Source organism: Kogia breviceps, chromosome 7 (assembly GCF_026419965.1).
Source record: "Kogia breviceps isolate mKogBre1 chromosome 7, mKogBre1 haplotype 1, whole genome shotgun sequence".
Classification (NCBI taxonomy): Eukaryota; Metazoa; Chordata; class Mammalia; order Artiodactyla; family Physeteridae; genus Kogia; species Kogia breviceps.
Genome location: NC_081316.1, coordinates 38886616 through 38910496, shown reverse-complemented (window position 1 = coordinate 38910496; position 23881 = coordinate 38886616). Strand labels below are relative to the sequence as shown.

The following is a 23881-nucleotide window of genomic DNA, read 5'->3' as shown; positions in this document are numbered from 1 at the left end:
ATGTAGAAAATAATTTACTTTCACGTTTACAGATATCTACAATTTTCACAAATTTAGTTTATATTTTAATTGATATTAGTCATGTTCTTGATGATGAATGCCATGTACCATCTTGGTTGTCAGTCAGCCCTTGACAGTGTATTTTTACTTATAGGCTTGCCCTTCCAGTTTCCTTCCAAGCTCTGCTTGCCTGTAAACAAGTTGTTTTGTTTTTTAACAATTTTTAAACTAATTTTGTTTATAATTTGTTTATAATCTATTGTAAGCAATAGATATGACTTTTGCTGTGCAAATATTCTTACCTTTTTTTTTTTTTTTTTTTTTTTTTTTCTTTTGGCCACGCCACACAGCTTGTGGGATCTTAGTTCCCCCACCAGGGATCAAATCCAGGCCCATGGCAGTGAAAGCACTGAGTCCTAACTGCTGTACTGCCAGGGACTTCCCGCTCTTTTTGTTTTATCCTTAGTAATAAGTATGTTTCCTAAGACTGTCCAGGATTATGAATATATACCTTGCAATTAAAGTGTTAAAATATTTCATTTTACAATTCTTATAATTTTGCTATTCGGTGAAATTTTTTAATGAATAATGATTGATTTTTATGAATAATGATTTTAAAGTTATAACTTGTCTGAGTGTTTTAAAAATAAGGGAGGAAAAAAAATTCCATCTACTAGCTCTCTTTGCCATCTCCCATGAATAATTGTATTAAAATGTTATTTTTTAATTTTAGTCCATTTAATGTCTCCTTTTTAGTGATATGAAAATATGTGTCATTTAATTAAATCCTCACCCTCACTTTAGATTCCCTGTGTATAGAGTAAGTAACACATGTACAGCTTATGCCATTCTATATTTGTTTTGTACCATGTGACTTTACCTATTTTGCTGTCCACTATTACTCTTCACTTGTTAAAGTGATTTGAGTTTGCTTTACTTTTGAACTTTATCCTTTCTTTTCTTGGTGTTGCTACTTCATAAATATTTCCTTATTAGAGTAGTGATGTATTATAGATTATTTCTTTTTTGAGACATATTTGCCATGCCCCTTAATGTTTTAAATATTTATATGGTAGTATTGAAGCATTTTCCTCAAACACAACAATTTAAAACTATATCTTTGTGTAGTGATTCCTTCTTGTTCTATAGCATTGAGTAATGTGTATTAGAATTTGTATTTTAACTTTTTCCTGACTAAATCTCAGTTCTAATCCTGTATTCATTTCTTGTTTCCTTTGATGTGTATGTGTTTTCACTCTGATATTTCTAGTATGTTTCATTTAGTGTCAAGGTTGATCTTGGGGAAAAGAAAACTATGTCTGCAGAAAAGTCAGGTTTTCTAGAGCTCATTAGGCAAGAAGGCAGTCCTTCCTAGAGTGGTTTCTGAGCACTGTGGAGAGTGCTTCTAACCCTGAAAAAAATTTCTGACTCATGAGTAGAGATTTCCTGACTCCTTCCCTTTAACAGAGTGAAACAGCTTACAGAGCAAAACCGTCCAGATTGTGGTGAATGTCCGTTGTCCAATTCTTTAGCTTTTTTATACCCTCCTTAAATAATAAGAGTATTTAAAAATACTTTGTGCATCCCAACAGACATTTTCCATCTTACAGTTGTTAATAAAGGAAAATAAGTATTTTTTGGAACAGAAAGACCAGGACATGAATTTGGCAATCTCTGATTAGAAGAGAAGTAGCGGGCTTCCCTGGTGGCGTAGTGGTTGAGAGTCCGCCTGCCAATGCAGGTGACAGGGGTTTGTGCCCCGGTCCGGGAAGGTCCCACATGCCACAGAGTGGCTGGGCCCGTGAGCCGTGGCCGCTAAGCCTGCGCGTCTGAAGCCTCTGCTCCGCAACGGAAGAGGCCACAACAGTGAGAGGCCCGCGTATAGCAAAAAAAAAAAAAAGAGAAGTAGCATATTTTATTGTTTCATCATGACTTTTGCCTGGATGGTCTGAGTTTTAGTTAAGTTCCTCTCTAAGTACTCTCCCACTTTTCTACTGTTGTATTGACTTTTCCACAATTGTGTTTCTAGTGCACCTCCTTAAACATTGGAGAGTTTCAAGGGATGTAGAATGTTGTAGCACCATTGTTAGAGGTCTTAAGGTTTCATAGCCACCAGCTTCATGGGGCTTATTATCCAGACTTTCAAATGAATTCTCCTCTTCCCTCACAATCCCAAATAATAATCTTTTCTCTAAGGAAGTCTGTTACTAATTAAGATTTAGATGTGATTTTATTAAAACAGGATCAATTTCCAAAAGGTTTATATAAAAGATAAAATAGAGGCTAAATCTTTTATTTTAAGGACAACAGTTTGAAGCCAGTTAATGCTCAGAGTGACTGTTTCATTCATTTGGAATGTTTCTGGTGACTTCCAGGTAGTTTGGTCTGCCCCTCTCTATCTAGTTTAAGGGCCTAAGAATGGAAGAGCCCCGGAGACTGAAGTACTGTAGCCAAGGGGGAAGAAGGAGCCCCCATCCTGCTGAAGGTGTTTCTTTCTCTGAAGCAGTTAGTCCAGGATCGATTAGCAAATGAAAGTTCTAAGCCCTTGCAACTTTCAAAGTATCCGTCTGTGTACCAATTTTTGTAGCCTCTAATTGAAAGATCATATTTTTGAAAGGAATATGTATTTATATGTAAGCTTGTGCCTAAAACAGGTCTGAAGGGAAGACCATTATTTATCCTGTGTTTTTTGAAAACAATTGTCTTCTGAAATTAAAACATAAAAAACATTTTTTGTGTGTGTGGTACGCGGGCCTCTCACTGTTATGGACTCTCCCGTTGCAGAGCACAGGCTCCGGACGCTCAGGCTCAGCGGCCATGGCTCACGAGACTAGCTGCTCTGCAGCATGTGGGATCTTCCCGGACCGGGGCACGAACCTGTGTCCCCTGCATCAGCAGGCGGACTCTCAACCACTGACTGCGCCACCAGGGAAGCCCAACATTTTTTCATTATTGATTTTCTTTCTCATGAAGGAAACCTGTGTTGCATAATCCATATTTTGTCAATATTATGTTTAAAAACCATTTAATAATGATGGTTTATATATCCTATTTTGTCAGAATTTTTTAATTAATTAATTTATTTATTTTTGGCTACGTTGGGTCTTCATTGCTGCGCGCGGGCTTTCTCTAGTTGCGGCGAGCTGGGGCTACTCTGTTGCAGTGCGCCGGCTTCTCATTGCAGTGGCTTCTCTTGTTGCGGAGCATGGGCTCCAGGTGCACAGGCTTCAGGAGTTGTGGCACACGGGCTCAGTAGTTGTGGCGTGCAGGCTCTAGAGCGCAGGCTCAGTAGCTGTGGCGCATGGGCTTAGTTGCTCCGTGGCATGTGGGATCCTCCCAGACCAGGGCTCGAACCTGCATCCCCTGCATTGGCAGGTGGACTCTTAACCACTGCACCACCAGGGAAGCCCTAAGGTCAGAATTTTAAATATCTTTTATTTGTTATTGCTAATTCTGGGGGATTTTGAAAAGTTTTCAATTTAAATGAGTTAAAAAAGTAAGCGTTTGTAAATATGTGGCCAGACATGTTCTGTTGATTTTAAACTTTGGAAAGAAATTTTATTAGTTTGAAGTATCCTCAGTTTAATTCTTCTTGGCTTATTTAGATATTTTGGACTGTTTTTAAAACTACAAATAAATAATTGGATTTCAATTTGATAATTAGGAAGACAGAGTTTATACAACTTTGTTATTTTTAAGTAAATTTATTTTTATTTTTACTTTTGGCTGCGCTGGGTCTTTGTTGCTGCACGCGGGCTTTCTCTAGTTGTGGTGAGCGGGGGCTACTCTTCGTTGCAGTGCACGTTGCAGTGGCTTCTCTTGTTGCGGAGCACAGGCTCTAGGCATGCAAGCTCCCGTAGTTGTGGCATGTGGGCTCAGTAGTTGTGGCTCGCGGGCTCAGTAGTTGTGGATCATGGGCTCTATAACACAGGCTCAGTAGTTGTGGTGCATGGGCTTAGTTGCTCTGCGGCATGTGGGATCTTCCCGGACCAGGGCTCGAAGCCATGTCCCCTGCATTGGCAGACAGATTCTTAACCACTGGGCCACCAGGGAAGGTTAACTTCGTTATATTTGAATTTGTCTTTTGACTATATGTTGTAAGAATTCTTCCAGTGCAATATTTGTTGGAAAATATTATTCTAGTCATCATTTGTATAGGTTTATATTTAATTATATTAAATGTAAAGTCAGAAAAATACGTAATATTTGTTGTAATTTTCTGGGGAAAAAGACAAATTTGACAATGTTGAAAGAATGGATTGTTTGCAAAATGTGCACTAGTGTTGCACATTTTGGCTAGAATATTAAAATTTGTAATTTGTACATATCCTATATTGTTATTTTAATAGTATCACTAGCATACTTATTTTCTACACTAGATATTGAGCAAAAACATTTCTTTTGTGTGTGTGTTTCCAGCTATCATGATAAATGCTTATATGCATGTATGTAAATGTAACATGGCTGAGCCTTTTTCTTTTACCGCAGTTTAAAAAAATGCCAAACAGGTCTTCCCTGGTGGCGCAGTGGTTGAGAGTCCGCCTGCTGATGCAGGGGACACGGGGTCGTTGCCCGGTCCGGGATGATCCCACATGCCGCGGAGCGGCTGGGCCCGTGAGCCATGGCCGCTGAGCCTGCGCGTCTGGAGCCTGTGCTCCGCAACGGGAGAGGCCACAACAGTGAGAGGCCCGCGTACCGCAAAAAAAAAACAAAAAAAAAAGCCAAACATCACAATAGCCATAACTTAATTATCTACGGAGTGTTTACTTTGGAGGTGAAATAAGTTAGCTAACAAAATACTTGAGAATAAACATAGTGAGGCAACTTTTATACAGGGAAATATATTTCCACTTTTCAAAGTGCTTCATATATTCATAGAAACATTAGAAAATGTAACTGCCTAAATAATGCCATACTCTTATAATATAATTTAAGATGTTAAATTCAAATGAAGTGATTTATCATTTCTAAAAACAAACAAACAAGCAACACTAACGTTGCAGAATCATAGAGCCTCAGGGTCTTAGAGATCATTTACCTGGAAGGGACCTCTTCTCCAGCATTTCCTAGTAGACTTTTATCCAGCACTGCTTCCAGTGATAGGATTGAAGTGGAAATCACAGTAGTTTCCAGGCTTGTCTCTAATATTGGAATCACCTAAGAGCTTCAAAAAATACTGATTCCTGTGTCCCATCTCCAGAGATTTTGATTTCATTGTTCTGGAGTGCAGTCTGGGCTATGAAATTTTTAAAAGATTTCGGGTGATTCTAATGTGCAGACACGTTTGGGAACTGCTGGTAAATCATGTGGAAAACCAATCAACATTAGAGAATCTACGCTGGGGAGGTTACCTGACTGATGTTATGAAGGCTCTGTAAGCATTTAAATGTCACTTCAGTTACATGCACATACACACCAGTGTTTGTAATGTGTAGGAAACATTTCCACTTAAATTCAAGAACCATTTAATAGCAAGATGTCGCAGTGACAAAGAATCCATGATAATGGGATAGTGGAAAGTACTGGGGGCTGGGTGTTAGGACCCTGGCTCTGTCATTCTCCAACTATATGACTTTTTTTTTTCCTCCTAGTGTCTGGAGAAAAAACTCTAAAAGTTCTAGACTGTGAGCTTTTACTAACTTTACTAACTAAAATTTCCTAATTTTTCCATTTGAAATCATTTCAGATTTGCAAAAAGCATACAAAAATAGTACAAAGAATTCCCATAAGCCCTTCACCTAGTTTCCCCAAGTGATAACATCTTTCAAAGTTATTAAAATCAGGAAATCAACATTACTACAATTTTACTAACTAATCTGCAAATTTTGCCAATTATCCCACTAATACACTTTTTCTAGGCTAAGAACAAATCCAGGATCTCACATTGCATTTAGTTGTGTGTACATGTGTGTGTTAACTTTGACAAAAAATGATCAAGCCTATCCAAAAAGGTTCCAACAATTGTACAGCTAATTCTAGTATGCCCTTCCCCTAGATATATCAGTTCTTAGCAGCTTGCCACGTTTGCCTTCAAGCTTTCTCTCTGTATAATTCAGTTTTTTTACTGAAGCATTTCAGAAGTTTCAGACATTGTGATCCTTTACCGTAAATATGTGAGTGAGCATCTCCTTAGAACAAGGACATTCTTTTATAATAACCATCTTATAAAAATTATCCTCTTATCAAATTCAGGAAATTTAACATTGTTACTATGGACAAAGGATGTGGTCTGCCATTTCAATAAAGAAAGGATGTTGCTACCCTCAAGCCATCAGCCACCATAGCTGCCCACAAGAGTGCACCCTGAGGGGAACTCAAGATGGAGATAAACAGGATACTAGTCCTTAGAGAGTTGAAATGCATATCAAAGGCATGATTTCAGTGAGCCCAGATTCTTGCATCTTCCCATACATAGAAAAGTGCTAAATTCATTAACCTGAGATGTCTGGTTTTCTTTAATTAACGGTAATCTTTTAATGTTCTGACTACCTGTTTTTGTTTTTCTCACAAAAACTCCTACACGGTATATCCGGGTTCCTTCCTTACCTCTTTGGAACAGCCTCTTGGAGCTGAGAGGCTGTCTCCCGGGCTTCAGTTCTCAGTAACTCCACTGAATAAAACATAATTCTCAACTCTTAGGTTATGTGTTTTTCTTCAGTTGACATTCTAATACTATTGATCTATTATAACATCTGGGCCATATTCAGATTTCACCAGTTGTCTGAATACTGTCCTTCATAGTAATTTTTTTTTTTTTGTCATCTAGGATTTAATCCAGAATCAAGCTTTGCATTTACTTGTCATGTCTCTTTTATTTCCCTTAAGCTGAAATAGCTCTTCAGCCTTTCTTTGTCTTTCATGACATTGACATTTTTGAAAAGTACAGCCCAGTTTATTTTTTATTTTTTATTTTTTGCGGTACGTGGGCCTCTCACCGCTGCGGCCCCTCCTGCCGCGGAGCACAGGCTCCGGACGCGCAGGCCCAGCAGCCATGGCTCACGGGCCCAGCCGCCCCGCGGCATGTGGGATCTTCCCAGACCGGGGCACAAACCCGCCTCCGCCGCATCAGCAGGAGGACCCCCAACCACTGCGCCACCAGGGAAGCCCCTAGGCCAGTTATTTTATAGAATGGCCCTCAACTTGCATTTGTCTAGATCAGTGTTTCTCAAAGTATGTTCTGTGACTGGTGCTGGTCTATACACCAGTGTCACCCAACAATGAGGGGTCAACATAGAAACTGAAATTAGTTATGCCTTTGAAAATAATTTTATGTCTGTTTTATAATAAAAATGAGAGCTTATATTTTTATGTCTTTATTTCCTTTTTCTAAGAATTCATTTTTGTTGTATTTTATAAAATATCAGTCCTCAATGGGTTGGATATTTTCTTTAAAAAGGTCCTTTGTCACAGCTACTTTGAGCAGCACTGGTCTAGATGAGCTTTTTGAAGCTAAGGACTGTGCATTATTCACCTGAATCCATTACATTCAGACCATACCTGGCAGAGTTCAGTGAATGGTTGCCTGTGGGATGACTTAAAATGGCCATTCCCTTATTAGAGACACTTATGCTGAGTTCAGATCTCTCTCTCCATAAATTCTACATAGGAACCTTCCTTCTGCCTTCAAAAACATACAACATGTCGGGCTTCCCTGGTGGCGCAGTGGTTGAGACTCCGCCTGCCGATGCAGGGGACACGGGTTCGTGCCCCGGTCCGGGAAGATCCCACATGCCGCGGAGCGGCTGGGCCCGTGAGCCATGGCCGCTGAGCCTGTGCGTCTGGAGCCTATGTTCCGCAACGGGAGAGGCCACAACAGTGAGAGGCCCGTTTACCGCAAAAAAAAAAAAAAAAAAAAAATGTCTATGCATATACTTTTCAGAGTTTTAAAAACTGATAATAAGTCTGAAAGCCCCAGTCTACTCCAAGCAAAAGTAGCTCCATTTCTTTTACCACTTGTAGTGATTAGGATTAAGTTTTGCTGAAAATAAGAACACCTCAAATAAGAAGGGCTTATTGACTTTGTTTCTTATATTCTGCAAGCTCATAGGTGTCATTCTAGGGTTAGTAGGGAAGTTTCCCAAATCATCAGGGACCCAGCACCCCTCTATTTTGCTGTCCCATTGCCCCCAATGTGTGACTTTTACACTATGGTCCAAGATGTCTGCTGATGCTCTAGCTATTACATCTGCATTCCTGCCAGCAGATGGAGGAAAGGGTAAAGAGCATATCCCTCCCTTTAAAGACATTTCCCAGAAAGCACACAAAACACTTCCATTTATATTAATTGGGTCAGAACTTGGTCATATGGCCACAGTGAGCTTGTTCTGCAGATAAGGGAGAATGTAAATATTTGTTTAGTTACTGACAGTACCACTAACTCAAAATTCACTGTGCCAATAAGACTACTCTTTATTGGGATTTGATCCACAGGATACTGTAATTCTTACCACAGTCCTATAGTCCTGCAGGGAAGAGTTTACGACCCGAATTTCAGAGAAGTGGAAATCGAGGCTGTCAGGGTAGAGGGGGTGAGGTGACTTATCCTGCAAAGAGCAGCTGGTGTACCTGGCATTTGAGTCCAGGTCTGCCTGTGAGTTTCTGTAGGTTATACTCTTTTTAAAGATGTGAGAAAAATAATTAAATAGGATCAATGAGACTACTGGAATGCAAGATGCTGGAGAAAGAGATATGTGCGTTTATAACAACAGCAAATGCCACTTGTGTTCTGAACTTGGCAGTTAAATTGATTTTAAAGGTGGTCTGGAGATTGTAAAACTTGATCACTGAGCATTTTGTTTTGCTTGGAGAGGTCACAAGCCACGTTTTGGTTACCAAGGGGAAATGGGCTGCTTTCAGACATTTGGCTGAAGCATCCTGGAGATATAAATTTAGCTTTAGGTTTCAGTAATATAAGATTTTTTTTTTAAAGAAATGTAAGTTGGAGCTGGTAGCAGATGTTCGTATTCTATAAGTTTGCTTTACAACAATATGAAAACAAGTGACATTCTTTACAGGTTAAAGGTTTTATTTTTTATATTGTCGACTGAAAAAATACGCACAACCTAAAAGTTATGTGTTTTTTTTTTTTAACATCTTTATTGGAGTATAATTGCTTTACAATGGTGTGTTAGTTTCTTCTGTATCACAAAGTGAATCAGCTATACATATACATATATCCCCATATCTCCTCCCTCTTGCGTCTCCCTCCCACCCTCCCTATCCCACCCCTCTAGGTGGTCACAGAGCACCGAGCTGATCTCCCTGTGCTATGCGGCTGCTTCCTACTAGCCATCTATTCATTTGATAGTATATGTAAGTCAATGCCAGTCTGAGTTATGTTTTATTCGGCGGGAATTTTTAGGACTTCAAGCCCTGGAGGCAGCATCTCAAGTAACCCTGAGAAAACTGCTCCAAGGAGGCGAGGGGGCGGGTTTAGCAACAAAGGGCAGGTAGTCGGGAACATCAAAAGGTTATTGTTAATTAAAGAAAACCAGATACCCCAAGTTAAGGAATTAAGCCCATTTCTATGTATGGGAAAATGCAAGAGTCTGGGCTCACTGAAATCATTCCTTTGATATGTACCTCAACTATCTGGGGCCAGTGTCCAGTGTTTTTGTAGGGAGTGGCTGCAGTCTGATGGCTGCTATATCGCAGGTATTCTTTCCTTCCTGAGTTGCCTCAGGGCTCACCAGCTTACCTTCTGGTGGTGGCTACAATCCCCGGTGACTGTGACAGCCTCTGTTTACTGATATGGCAGGAAATAATCCATTTCTCAGTATCAAAATAATGACTTTTCAGAACCGTAAAAAAAAAAAAAAAGTAATGTTAGTTTATCATATGCAGATGGTAAGAACAATTGCCCCCAATGCGCTCCTGCATAGTGGATCTTCCTTAGAGCAGCGCCCAGGCGATCGGATCCTGGCCTCAGTTTACAAAGCGAAACGTAGAGGCTGATGCGAACCCTGCGCCCCTACCGGCCGGCGCGCTCGGAGGCGGGGACTGCCGGCGCGCTCGGAGGCGGGGTCTGCCTGCCCACTGCGCGTCGCACACTCCCGGCGCCCGCACGCAGCCGGCGGAGGTGTGATTGAGCCAGGCGCTGCCGGTAACTTTCCTTCTCTGTGAATGGAGCAACCAAAACGACATCTCGCAGAGTTGCATAAGGTTCAAATGCGCCATTAACTAATTCTGCATAAAGTTCCAGTCACCGCGCAAGAGATGTTCCGTCCACCCACTCCTTAGGAGCTGCCCACTCCTAAGGGGAAGAAAGCAACTAAGAGGAATTTCCTAAGAGGAAGTTCGAGGATGCAGGTTCCGGGAGGCTGTGGCCGTGGCGCAGAGGGCGGGCGGCCGCACGTGGTGGGGCTCCGTGCTGTGCTCCCGGTTCTGGTGCTGGTCCTGGGGCGCACGCTGCTCACCGCAGGTAGGGCAGGAGGGAGATAAGGAAGGAGGCAGGGAGGGAGGAGGGATGGCTTTCGCTACGCAGTGAGGTCTGAGTCCGGCTGGGGCTAAATATCTTAAAAAGCCCCAACCAACCCTGAACTCTCTATTGTGAATTGCGGATTCATTTACTGATTCAACAGTTGTATACTGACGCCTACTATGTGCAGAGTCGGCACTTGTAGGAGCCTGTGAGTACGCGCTCTGATTCGATCCCTGGTTGGGGAACTAAGATCCCGCATGCATGCTGCCAAAACAACAGCTACAAGTTTATTTCCCACAGTTCTGGAAGCTGGGAAGTCCATGATCAAGGTGCTGACTGATTTGGTTCCTGGTGAGGGACCCCTTCCTGGCTTGTAGATGAACACTTTCTTACTATATCCTCAGGTTTAGAGAGATATCTCATATTTCTCATGTCTCTTATTTTTTTATTTTTATTTATTTATTTTTTGGCTGCGTGGCATCTTAATTCCCCGATCAGGGATCAAACCCATGCCCCCTGCAGTGGAAGCACAGAGTCTAAACCACTGGACCGCCAGGAAACTGCCTCTCATTCTCTTATAAGAGCACTAATCTGATTCATGAGGGCTCACCCTCATGACCTAATTATCTCCCAAAGGCCCCTCCTCCAAATACCATCACACTGGGGATTAGGCCACAACATATGAATTTGGTGGGGACACAGTGTCCATAACACATCCCCCAAACACATTTGTGGATTAGAAGCAACATTGCTAAGATGGCAATACTTGCCAAATTGATCTACAGGTTCAGTTCAATTCCTATTAGAAACTTAGCTGACTTCTTTGTAGAAATTGATAAACTGATTCTCACATTCCTCTGAAATTGCAAGGCACCCAGCATAGCCAAAACAATCTTGGGGAAAAAAAAAAAGAACAAAGTTAAAGGAGTTTATGTGGATTAATGAGGGGCCATGAACTAAGGGCCTTTGTATCTGAAGACCCCTCCCCCACCCCCACAAAAAGGGAAGTTGTTTCCAATTATATGGCAGTGTTTTAGAGCCTCAGGCTTATGTTTCTTCCAAGGGTCTTCCATAACAGAGTTCTCATATTGCCCCAGGTTTTCTGGAAGTGGAGATGGCAGGGAGGACTCAGATGGTTTTCCTGAATGAAAATGCGACTATCTTTTGCAAGATCCCTGGTTCCCCACACCTGGACATCAACAGTATGGGTATCACCTGGTTTCGGAAGGCCCAGGTGTCTGAAACAGAGATCAAACTGTTTGAATTTTTTGGAGACCACAAAGTGGCATTCCGACCTGGAGCCAGCGTGTCTCCATGGAGGCTGAAGAGGGGGGATGCCTCACTGCAGCTGCCTGGGGTACAACTGTGGGAAGCAGGAGAGTACCGATGTGAGTTGGTGGTCACTCCTCAGAAGGCACAGGGGAGAGTCTGGCTGGAGGTTGTAGGTGAGTGCCTGAGGGCAGTGCCCTGTGATTCCCATGGTGATGGGGCTTGGGGTGGAGATGTAGATGGGCCAAGTGGAGCAGAGCATGGGCCTAGGAGTCAAATAGACGTGGGTTTGAGTCCTGGGCTTCCGTGGACTTCTAGACAACTTTGGACAAGTTATTCATCACACTGAATCTCAATGCCCTTCCCTCTAAACAAATGTAATAGTACTTTTCTAAGAGGATTGATTGTAGGGAAGAGGCTATGAAAAATGCAAGGAAGATGCTTAGAATAATGTTTGGCCCATTTTAAGTTTGCAGTAAAAGATAGTCAAAGTAATTATATAATTTCCCTGGTGTGTGGACGGTTAGTCTTCACTGAAGAGGTACCTCTGAAAGGTAGCTGGGGAAGGAGAGAGATTGCACTCTGGTTCCATGGATCTGAATCCTATTCTATCTAACTTTGTTGGTTCCAAGCTGAATGATTGGGTCAGCCATTTAACATCTTTACACATGAATTTTCCCATGTGCAAATGAATTTTCTCTCATTTTGCATGTGCAAAATCAGGTGATAAGTCATACCTGCCTCATAGTGTTCTGAGGATTACACAAGATCATGTATGAAAATGCTCAGCCAGTGCTGTTGTGAGCTAGGTGCTCAGTCAAGATTTATAACAACACTTTTCCCTAAACACGTTTTTGAGCTCCACTTTCGTCTATTATAAATAGGTCAGATACTCTGTGGATGAACTTGGGGCTGCCATAACAAAACACCACTGACTGCGTGGCTCAAACAACAAAATTTATTTTCTTTTCTTTTTTTTTTTTTTTAACATCTTTATTTGAGTATAACTGTTTTACAATAGTGTGTTAGTTTCTCCTTTACAACAAAGTGAATCAGTTATACATATACATATGTTCCCATAACTCTTCCCTCTTGTGTCACCCTCCCTCCCACCCTCCCTATCCCACCCCTCTAAGTGGTCACAAAGTACAGAGGTGAACTCCCTGTGCTATGCTGCAGCTTCCCACTAGCTATCTAATTTACATTTGGTAGTGTATATATGTCCCTGCCACTCTCTCACATCGTCACAGCTTACCCTTCCCCCTCCCCATATCCTCAAGTCCATGCTCTAGTAGGTCTGTGTTTTATTCCCATCCTACCACTAATATCTTCATGACATTTTTTTTTTTTTAGATTCCATATATATGTGTTAGCATATGGTATTTGTTTTTATCCTTCTGACTTACTTCACTCTGTATGACAGACTCCAGGTCTATCCACCTCATTACAAATAACTCAGTTTCATTTCTTTTTATGACTGAGTAATATTCCATTGTATATATGTGCCACATCTTCCTTATCCATTCATCTGTTGATGGACACTTAGGTTGCTACCATGTCCTGGCTATCGTAAATAGAGCTGCAATAAACATTTTGGTACATGACTCTTTTTGAATTATGGTTTTCTCAGGGTATATGCCCAGTAGTGGGATTGCTGGGTCATATGGTAGTTCTATTTGTAGTTTTTTAAGGAACCTCCATACTGAACAAAATTTATTTTCTAACAATTCTGGAGTCTAGAAGTCTGAGATCAAGGTGACAGCAGGGTTGGTTTCTTCAGAGGCCTCTCTCCTTTACTTGTAGGTGCTTGTCTTCTCCTTGTATCTTCACCCCCTCTTCCCTCTGTGTTTGTGTATCCTAATCTCCTCTTCTTATAAAGACATCAGTCATATTAGATTGGGATTCAACCTAATGATCTCATTTAACTTACCAACCTCAATAGAAACCCTACCTCCAAATATAGTCACAGTCTGAGGGACTAGGATTAGAACTTCAACATATGAATTTGGGGGGGGGCATACAATTCAGCCTGTAACTGAGGGGCAGTATCTGTGAGCCCTCCATAATTGTACTTAAGACTTTGAATGTTTTGTACATATTAATTTTGGTAATGGGGATGTATATTAGAATTCATTTCCTCTGCAACTGACAGAAAGCCTAAAATAAACGGTTTTTTCTTCCAAAAATTAGATACACTTTATTTTTTAGAAGAGTTTTAGATTTACAGAGAAATTGGAAAGTTAGTACCGAGTTTCCATATTACTCTTGCCTCTGTACCCCACTTGCCCCATTAGTAGTATCTTGTATTTATGGTATATTTGTTATAATTAATGAACCAATATTGATACATTATTATTCATTAAAGTCCATAGTTTATTCAGATTTACTTAGTTTTTTTTCCCCTGATAATTTTCCTTGTTTTGAAGGCTACTTTGAAATTCATATAGCTACTCAAGTTCTCTTTGGGTTAGTATTAGTATGGTATATCTTTCTCAATTCTTTTACTTTTAATCTATTTCGGTCCTCATATTTAAAGTGGGTTTCTTATAGAAAGCAAATGTTTGAGTCTTTTTTTTATCTACTCTGAGAGTCTCTGTCTTTTAGTTGATGTAGTTAGACCATTCATTTAAAGTGATTGCGTATATAGTTGGACTGATATGTATCGTGTTTGTATCTGTTTTCTATTTGGTGCCCTTTGTTTTAAATTTAATTTTCTGCCTCTTTTTATGACTTCTCTGGTTTTAATTGAATATTTTATATGATACCATTTTCTCTCTTTTCTCTGTATATCAATTATACTTACTTAAAATTTATTTTAATGGTTGTCCTAGAGTTTGCAGTGTACACTTACAACTAATTTAAGTTCTGCTTTCAAATAACACTGTATTGCTCCATGGGTAGTACAGGTACTTAATAACAGAGTATTTCCAGTTCTTCTCTCCCATCTCTTATAACATTACTGTCATTCATTAACTTTTTCATATGCTATAACCACCCAGTGCATTGTTGCTATTATTATTTTGAATGAACACAATGATCTGTTAGATCAGTTAAGCATAAGAAAAATAAATGTTTAATTTTGCCTTCATTTATTCCTTCTCTGACACTCTTCCTTTCTTTTTGTAGATTATAGTTTCTGACCTATATCACTCCCATCTCTCTGAAGAACTTCTTTTAACATGTAGCAAAGCAGGTCTACTGGTGACAGATTTCCTCAGTTTTTGTCTGTCTGAGAAAGTATACTTCATTTTTGAAGGGTAGTTCTTCTGGATATAGGAGTCTAGATTAGTGGGGTTTTCTTTCTTTGAATACTTTAAATATTTCACTGCACTCTCTTCTTTCTTGCATTTAAGAAGTCCCATGTCATCCTTATCCTTGTTCCTCTATAGGTAAGTTATTTTCTTCCACTGGCTTCTTTCAAGATTTTCTCTTTGTTTTTTTGCATTTTGAATATGGTATACCTAGGTATAGATTTTTTTTTTCTTTTTTTGGTATTTTTCTGCTTGGTGTTGTCTGAGCTTCCTGTATCTGTGCTTTGGTGTCTGCCATTAATTTTGGAAAATTCTCAGCCATTATTTTTCAAAATGTTTCTTCTGCTCCTTTCTCTTTAATTCTTCTGGTATTCCTATTACATGTGTTACCTTTTGCAGTCATCGCACAGTTCTTGGATATTCTGTTCCCTTCTATTCTTTTTCCCCATTCTTTTTTCTCTTTGCATTTCAGTTTGGGAAGTTTCTGTTGACTTTTTAAGCTAGCTGATTCTTTCCTTGGCACTGTGAAGTTTACTGATGAGCCCATCAGAGGGATTCTTCATTTCTTTTATAATGTTTTTGATTTCTAGCATTTCCTTTTGATTCTTTCTTAAAGTTTCCATCTCTCTATTTATATTATCCATCTGTTCTTGCATGTTGTCTGCTTTTTCCATTAGTGCTCTTAACATTTTAATCATTATTTAGATTTCTCTATCTGATAATTCTAAAATCTGTGTACGAGAGTCTGGTTCTGAGACTTGCTTTGTCTTTTCATACTTTTCAGCATGCCTTGTAATTTTTTGTTGAAAACCGGATATTATGTATCAGGTAGTAAGAACTGAGGTGAATAGGCTTTTGGTATGAGAGTCTATGTTGCTTTGGCTAGGCGTTAGGCTGTGTTTAGTGTTAATGTGTTAGTGTTTACCTGTAGGTGCCAGAGTTTTCCCCCTTGCTTGTTTTGTTTAAATTTCCCTGTGAACACCTTAAACAGAGCCTGTGTTTAACAGCTCTCTCAGTTGTAATCTACTGTTATCATTCTGGAGCTCTGTTGATGTAGTGGTAAGGTGTTGTGGAGGAGAAGCAGTCTATACTCTTATGGTTAAATCTCATTCTTTGAGTTGCCTGAGCCCCTAGGCTGTCTCACCTTCAGAAGTGTTTCTATGTGAGGCGGGAAGGCTAGAGGGGGCTGGAGTTGGCTAAACATCACTATCCCAGGTCAGGAAAGACTCTGGCAAAGTCTTTTCCCTTGAGAGCATCCTTTATTATGGAGAATGCACTGGGTATATTTTTAAATAGTTACTTTTCCTCTCCCCACTGCTCAAAATAGGAGGGAATTTTTCTTGGATCTTCACAGTGAGAGCATGGTGGGATTCTGGGAGGTAAAACTCATGAAAGTGTTGTGACCCCCCCTAACACTGGGCCTTTAGGAGTTTTTTATTCTCAATCTAGTCCACACTTATTATCCTTTAGCAGTTTGTCAGAGTTACTGCTTAAGTGTGTTGACCAGTTTATTACTCCAGTACCTTCTGCTTAAGGTTTTATGATCTCGGCTGTGATTCTCTCAGTCTGCCTGTCTTTTTTCAGGGTGGTGGTTTGCCCTGTCACCTCAATTCTCTGATGGATCTAAGAAAAGCTGTGGATTTGCAGTTTGTTCAGCTCAGCTTTTTTTTTCCTGTTATGAGGATAGAAGTGATGACTTTAGGTCTTTACATGTCAGAGGGAAGCCAGAAGTCAATAGTCCTTTTAAGAAGGTAGTGTATTTTCCTTTCACAAAAATGTAGCCAACCCAGGGCATGTATGGCAGTTCTGTGATCATCTAGGACCCAGGAGCCTTTTATCTCGTCACTTTGCCTTCCTCAACCTGCATTTCCACCTTGTGCTTGGAAATGGCTTCTCCATCTCCAGCCATGATGTGGTATTGCAGCCATTCTGCAGGAAGGAAGAAGTGGAGGGGGAGAGACACTGTTCTTTTCTTTAAAATACCCTTGTTATTTCAGGAGACTTCTTAGAAGTTGCTCTCACTACTTCTGAATACATCCAAACTTCCAGACCCTTAGTTCACATGCCTACACCCAGCTGCAGAGAAGGGTGGGAGAAGTAGCTTTAACTTGGAGGTTTCATTGAAGAATAGAAATTCGCAGCAATTAGTAGTCTCTGCCACAACACTGTTCCAAGGCTTCCCTCAGATTCAAAACAGTGTCTATGACACAGAGGGGCTTAAGAAAATCTGCTTTATAAAATTGCTGTGAGTTTCAGGGTCACAGCATATCAGCACCCTGCCAGCACTGGGACCAGCATACCCAGAACATTTAGCCTAGACAGAATACCATTCAGTTTACTCACCTTTCCTGAAGGCTTGCCATGGGTCTGACATTGGGCTGATAATAAGCAAGTCCCTACCTACCCTCAAGGCATGATTTCTCTCCCCTGGCAGCTCACCCTGTCAGTAGCTTGTTTCTGGAGCAAGCCATGGTGAAAGATAATGAAGACAAACGTATTTTGTGTAAGTCAAGTGGATTCTACCCAGAGGATATTAACATAACGTGGAAAAGGTGGACCCAGAAGGATCCCCAGTTCCAGGAGATTTCTGAGGACATCATCACTGGCCCCACCATCAAGAATGAGGATGGTACATTTAATATCACTAGCTACTTGAGGCTGAAGCCCTCTCTGGAAGACAATGTGACCATCTACCAGTGTGTGGTATGGCATGTATCCTCACTCATGTGCCAGAGTTTCAACTTCACCCACATTCTGATAGGTAAGCAGCCCCCTAGACATTTCCCCAACTCTTCATCTTGAGGGGAGTATAATATCAACTTTGGTTCACACACAGTCTAGGGGAATATGGAGACAAATAGGGAAGGAGAGAAAGCTTGGTCTTGTTTAGCTCAGCCCGAGTCAGCAGTCCAGATTAGGTCCTTAAGCCAGGACAGATGGTCTAATAGGTAGAGAGTGGTGATGACCTGGCTTCCAGGGTCATGGCTCTGGTCCTGCTGGTCCAATGCATCTGCCTAGAGCTGAGGGGGGAGGTAAGGAAGGCAGAGGCTAACTAGTGGCCGTGGGAAATGTGGTCAGGGTGTGCCAGGTGGGGCTTGGGATGGCCCTGAAGGGAGAGGTAAATTGTTCCTGGAAGTAAGGACTAGGGATTGTGTGGGTGGGTGGTGTGTGCAGGGATGTGTTTAGGATATGTGTGGGGCATGGGGAATATGAAATTGAAATATGCTTTGTGTGTATGGTATAAGGGATTTGTCTGTGTGATATGTATATGTCTTAGTCCGTGTGGGCTGCTATTGGGTTGGCCAAAAGGTTCATTCGTTTTTTTTCCATAAGATGGCTCTATTAGCACTTAGTTGTCTTTAACTTCATTCAAAACAATTTTGTTAGATTGTACATGACAGCTGTCATATCAGTGTGCATTTAAAAAATGACATCAAAATTGGTGAATTTTTGTGTAGCCATTTTAATATTGAAGATGGAAGAAAAAAAGCAACATTTTTGGCATATTATGCTTTATTATTTCAAGAAAAGTTAAAATGCAACCGAAATGCAAAAAAGACTTGTGCAGTGTATGGAGAAGGTGCTGTGACTGATCAAACGTGTCGAAAGTGGTTTGCAAAGTTTCGTGCTGGAGATTTCTTGCTGGATGATGCTCCACGGTCAGGTAGACCAGTTGAAGTTGATAGAGATCAAATCAAGACATTAATTGAGAACAATCAACATTATACCACGCGGGAGATAGCCGACGTACTCAAAATATCCAAATCAAGCGTTGAAAATCATTGGCACCAGCTTGGTTATGTTCATCTCTTTGATGTTTGGGTTGCACATAAGTTAAGCGAAAAAAACCTTCTTGACCGTATTTCTGCATGTGATTCTCTACTTAAACGTAACGAAAATGTTCTGTTTTTAAAACAAATTGTAATGGGCGATGAAAAGTGGATACTGTACAATAACGTGAAATGGAAGAGATCGTAGGCAAGCGAAATGAACCACCACCAGCCACACGAAAGGCCAGTCTTCATCCAAAGAAGGTGATGTGTATATGGTGGGATTGGAAGGGAGTCCTCTATTATGAGCTCCTTCCGGAAAACCAAACGATTAATTCCAACAAGTACAGCTCCCAATTAGACCAACTGAAAGCAGTACTCGACGAAAAGCATGCAGGATTAGTCAACAGAAAACACATAATCTTCCATCAGGATAATATAACACCACATGTTTCTTTGATGACCAGGCAAAAACTGTTACAGCTTGGCTGGGAAGTTCTGATTCATCTGCTGTATTCACCAGACATTGCAGCTTTGGATTTCCATTTATTTAGGTCTTTACAAAATTCTCTTAATGGAAAAAATTTCAGTTCCCTGGAAGACTATAAAAGGCACCTGGCACAGTTCTTTGCTCAAAAAGATAAAAAGTTTTGGGAAGATGGAATTATAAAGTTGCCTGAAAAACAGAAGATAGTGGAATGAAAGGGTGAATACGTTGTTCAGTAAGTTCTTGGTGAAAATGAAAAATGTGTCTTTTATTTTTACTTAAAAATCGAAGGCACTTTTTGGCCAACCCAATACAACAAATTGCCACAGACTGGGTCACTTATAAACAACAGAACTTTATTTTTCACAGTTCTGGAGGCTGGAATTCTGAGATTAGTGTGCCATTATGGCTAAGTGAGAGCCCTTTTCCAGGTTTCAGACTTCTCATGGTGTCCTCACATGGTGGAAGGGGTGAGGGCTCGCTCGAGGGCCTCCTTTATAAGGCACTAATCTGACTCATGAGGGCTCCACCCTCATGGCCTAAAGCTCCCCAAAGCCCCACCTCCTAATGCCATCATATTGGGCATTAGGATTTCAACATAAGAATTTTGAGGGGAGCTTTTTTTAAAAAATTAATTTAAAAAATTTGTTTGGCTGTGTTGGGTTTTCGTTGCTGCACGCGGGCTTTCTTTAGTTGCGGCAAGCGGGGGCCACTCTTCTTTGCAGTGTGCGAGCTTCTCATCTTTGTGGCTTCCCTTGTTGCAGAGCACGGGCTCTAGGCACGCGGGCTTCAGTAGTTGGTGGCTTGCGGGCTCAGTAGTTGTGGCTCGTGGGCTCTAGAGCGCAGGCTCAGTAGTTGTGGCGCACAGGCTTAGTTGCTTCGAAGCATGTGGGATCTTCCTGGACCAGGGTTTGAACCCATGTTCCCTGCACTGGCAGGCAGATTCTTAACCACTGTGCCACCAGGGAAGACATTCAGTCTATAGCAGTATACAAGTGATATAGGGTAGTGTAGTATTATGAAAGCTTTGAATGTGTGCATGGCATGTGTATATTGTATGTGGTATTTGATATTGCAGTGTTTTTCTGGCAAGTGCTAAGCAGGCTGTTTGATGTGTGGAGGTGTTAAGTGATAGGATGGAGGATGCAAAGACGTGTGGCAGAAGGTTGGTGATTCTATCTCTGACAGGGAAGATGACACACAACCACACAGATCCTAGAAGCAGTCATGTGATCTCTTTGGCCCCTACCAGTAGGTTTCCTCGTAATGTTCTCCTCTTCTTTCTGCAGAATCTGAGAAGAAAACTGACTCGTGGATTGTTTGGTTGTATATTGGAGTGATCTTTACTGGACTGATCATATTAATTTTATTATTATATTTTTTTCCTTGGAGAAGGTAAGAGGCTGCAAAGCAAAGTTTAGACTTACGTTTTGGAGTAAGCTCTGGGAGTTCAGAATTCATGGCCAATGCATGGTGTTGGGGAGTTCTCATCTCAGGGTTGATGCTGGGATATTCTAAGTGTGTTTATGGTGTGTGGTTTTTTCTGATGTGTTGGGGAGGAACTGTCTCATTTGGTCTCCATGTGGTGGCCTGGGACTCTGGGGAGATGGCATTGTAAAGCCCCTCTGCCTTCTCATAATAAAGTCTCACTGTAAATCAAACCTGACGTCATTGTTCACACCAGGCCTGTGAATGATGTGGGCTGCACTAGTGTTCTCACATATAGAATCCATAGCTCAGAGAGGGGAATTCCTTCCCCCCGTTGCTCATATTTTTGTTAATAGCTCAATGAGATAACTTACCACCCAGATTTTACTGGTTTAACCAAGAACTTCTAACCCTAGTGAGGGTGTTTCCAAACTAAAACATGTTTCCAAACATGTTTATCCCTCCAGCCCACATAGCAAATAAAATAACTCAAGCTGTTGTTGAGACCAGTGTAAATGTGTTGGTTAAATGGTTCTAGATAATAAAATTGCCTCCAGTTATTTATGAGCCTGCCAAGGCAGAATCTGTGCAATAGCTAATATATCTCATTATAAATGCTTTAGGAAAAGCAGAACAATCCATTAATCAAAAAAAAAAGGATGTTTGTCTAAAGTTGGCCATCTGATTCATAGAGCCTGCTGGAGGGTGAGAGACACTGGAATCAGAGCCTGCTAGAGGAGGAGAGACCCTGGAAGCTGGAGCTAGTTGCTCTAGTGGAGGCCAGTCTATATCAGATGACAGCCACCAGACATGTAAGCAAATCTAGCTAAGATCATCAGCATCAACAGAACCAACTCTCAAATGCATGAGAAATACTTATATTTTCTTTTTCTTTTTTTGGTGGGTGGGCTGTGTCACGGCATGTGGGATCTTAGTTTTCCTGGCCAGGGATCAAACCCGTGTCCCCTACAGTGGAAGCGTGGAGTCGTAACCACTGGAGCACGAGGGAAGTCCCTTTGTTTTCCTTTCTTTCTTTTTTTGAGAAATACTTATTTTTTCAAAGCCACTGTGTTTTAGGGTGGCTTGTTACGTAGCAAAAGCTAACTGATACAGCTCCCCAGGAAGTTGAATTTTGACCCAAAAGTGTGGTTGCCATGGAGATGTGCTGCTGAGACCCCCTCCAAGACAGAGCCTGCTATGAAGAGTGTACTTAGCCACCATGTTCCAGCTATGGCATCTCAGGCATCTGCTGTAGCTTTTTTTTTTTTTTTTTTTTTTTTTTTTGGTGATATGCGGGCCTCTCACTGTTGTGGCCTCTCCCGTTGCGAAGCACAGGCTCCGGATGCGCAGGCTCAGCGGCCATGGCTCACGGGCCCACCCGCTCCGCAGCATGTGGGATCTTCCCGGACCGGGGCACAAACCCGTGTGCCCTGCATCGGCAGGCGGATTCTCAACCACTGCGCCACCAGGGAAGCCCTGCTGTAGCTTTTGAGCTTATGCCATGCTCTCCTGGCCAGCCAATGGTGATCAAGGCAGGAATCTTTGGAGCTCCCTGTTGGGGTGGCTGAGATTTTCTTGGAGTTGCACTGTCATCTGACACTCTTGCTAGCCAATCGTCCTTTCTTCCTCCCTTCACAGGTATCAGACCTATGTCAAAGTTTCAGTCAGAACTGTAGTTATTTACTTCTGTCTGGTTTACCCTGGAGTATCTTCCCTTCCCCAATAATAATGGCATTATGGGAAAAACTGGAGTTGATCAAGTGAGGAGTACACAGAGGCAGGGCTGCGTAATAAATTGTGTAGTGTATCACTGCTTCACTCATTGGCATCAGTGCCTGGAAGGACCTAAGTATGGGGGAAAGACAGAAGTTCACACTCCTGTACCCAAGTTGGCCAGTCTAGGTGGCCTGCCTTTCACATCACTCCAGAGTTGGGCCAGCCCAGAGTGGAAATAGAGTAGGGTGTAGGTAGATGAAGATGTACAATGCCCCAATCAGGTGGTCCTGGCACAGAGGATGCCAGTAATCTAGATTCTAATGCAACAAACCCACTCTCTGGAACTCAGTTCTGACCTTAATCCCATTGTTCGGCCTTTCCGCAGCTCCTTTCAAGTTGGAACAGATCTGTTGTTCTTCAGGCCTGCCCCAGTCTAGGGTCAGCAGCATTCATGTCTTCTTCCCCCAAGTCTTCTGATGTCTTGGTACAATAGGGTGTCTGACGCTGGACCTGGGGAGACCTCAGAGGTGAGCCCAGAGATGTGTGGGGAGCCAGGGCTACTCCCTGCAGCAAGCTCCCTAGGAAAGTTCTCCCTAAAAGAAGATGTTGGAGAGGAACTCAAGAGCAGGACAGAGCTGGGAGGATGCTACCTGAGGAGAATGGGTTCTATAGAAGCTGGGTGAGTCCTCTCCAGCCGAAAGGCTGGAGGTCCACCTTAGTGGGCCACATGTGGGCCATGCGCTGACTGGCTGGAGATGCCAAATCCAGAGGCATTAGGCCTGAGCAGGTTTCCAGTATGGCTAGTTGGGCTAGTTTTCCCAGACTAGCAATTCAGTTTCACTACTGGAAGAGGATGGCTTGGCTTCCCTCCTCTGTTGAACTCAGGACTGAGGCCCAGGACACATGTCACAACACCTGGTGTGAGTTGGGGACAGACAGGAGTGGCAGATGTGCCCCATTAGTCTGCATTGCCACCTGACTGGCTGTGTGGAAGGTAGCCTGGAAGGTAGGGACCCCAGTCCATTTGCAAGAAGGTGGAAGATGGAGGGTTCATCATACACATGGGTGGGAGAAAGTGTTGGTGAGGTCCTGTAATAGGGAAGAACCTTTGTATTCTATTACAAGTTAATCACTAAAGGGATGTTGCCTATAAGCTTAAATTATACATAATGGCCCATCCCTGGGAACCCTGCCTCCCATGTAATGAGTATTAAGCCTTTGTTTAGCTCAAAGGAAACATCCTGACCAGGCCCACCTGTGAATGACTGAAGGAAGGAAGAAATTAACACATCCCCTCTGGAGGCTGACAGGAACCAGGACATGTTTGACTTTACTCCCTCCCCTTTTAGTATAAAAGAAGCCTGAATTCTAACTCATGCAAGATGGTTTTTAGGGGCATGAGCCCACCACCTTCTCCGTCTGCTGGCTTTATGAATAAAGTCGCTGTTCTTTGCCCCAACAACTAGTCTCTTGATTTATTGGCCTGGCATGCGGCGAGCAGTAGAAGCTTGGACTCAGTTAACAGTCCCTCTGGCTCCCT

At 41.8% G+C, this 23881-nt stretch overlaps 1 protein-coding gene across 2 annotated transcripts; it reads left to right on the top strand.

Moving 5' to 3' along the window:
- The first annotated feature begins 10049 nt into the window (after positions 1–10049).
- NCR3LG1 (natural killer cell cytotoxicity receptor 3 ligand 1) lies at positions 10050–23803 on the top strand. 2 transcript variants are annotated; one of them, XM_067039448.1, is made up of 5 exons: positions 10050–10420; positions 11518–11865; positions 17375–17701; positions 20487–20592; positions 21318–23803. In XM_067039448.1, the coding sequence occupies exons 1-5, from the start codon at positions 10303–10305 to the stop codon at positions 21358–21360; spliced, it is 942 nt and encodes a 313-aa protein (XP_066895549.1). In that variant the 5' UTR covers positions 10050–10302; the 3' UTR covers positions 21361–23803. The 2 variants fall into 2 exon arrangements, with proteins under 2 accessions (XP_066895549.1, XP_066895550.1); XM_067039449.1 differs by lacking the exon at positions 21318–23803 and adding an exon at positions 21249–21298 and having other exon boundaries at positions 10216–10420.
- Positions 23804–23881: the final 78 nt, after the last annotated feature.

Excerpts from the sequence above, each read along its gene's own strand:
- NCR3LG1 (XM_067039448.1), top strand. The coding sequence starts at position 10,303 with ATGCAGGTTCCGGGAGGCTGTGGCCGTGGCGCAGAGGGCGGGCGGCCG. Across the intron at positions 11,866-17,374 it reads AGTCTGGCTGGAGGTTGTAG|CTCACCCTGTCAGTAGCTTG; the intron begins GTGAGTGCCTGA and ends CTCCCCTGGCAG. Across the intron at positions 17,702-20,486 it reads CTTCACCCACATTCTGATAG|AATCTGAGAAGAAAACTGAC; the intron begins GTAAGCAGCCCC and ends TTCTTTCTGCAG.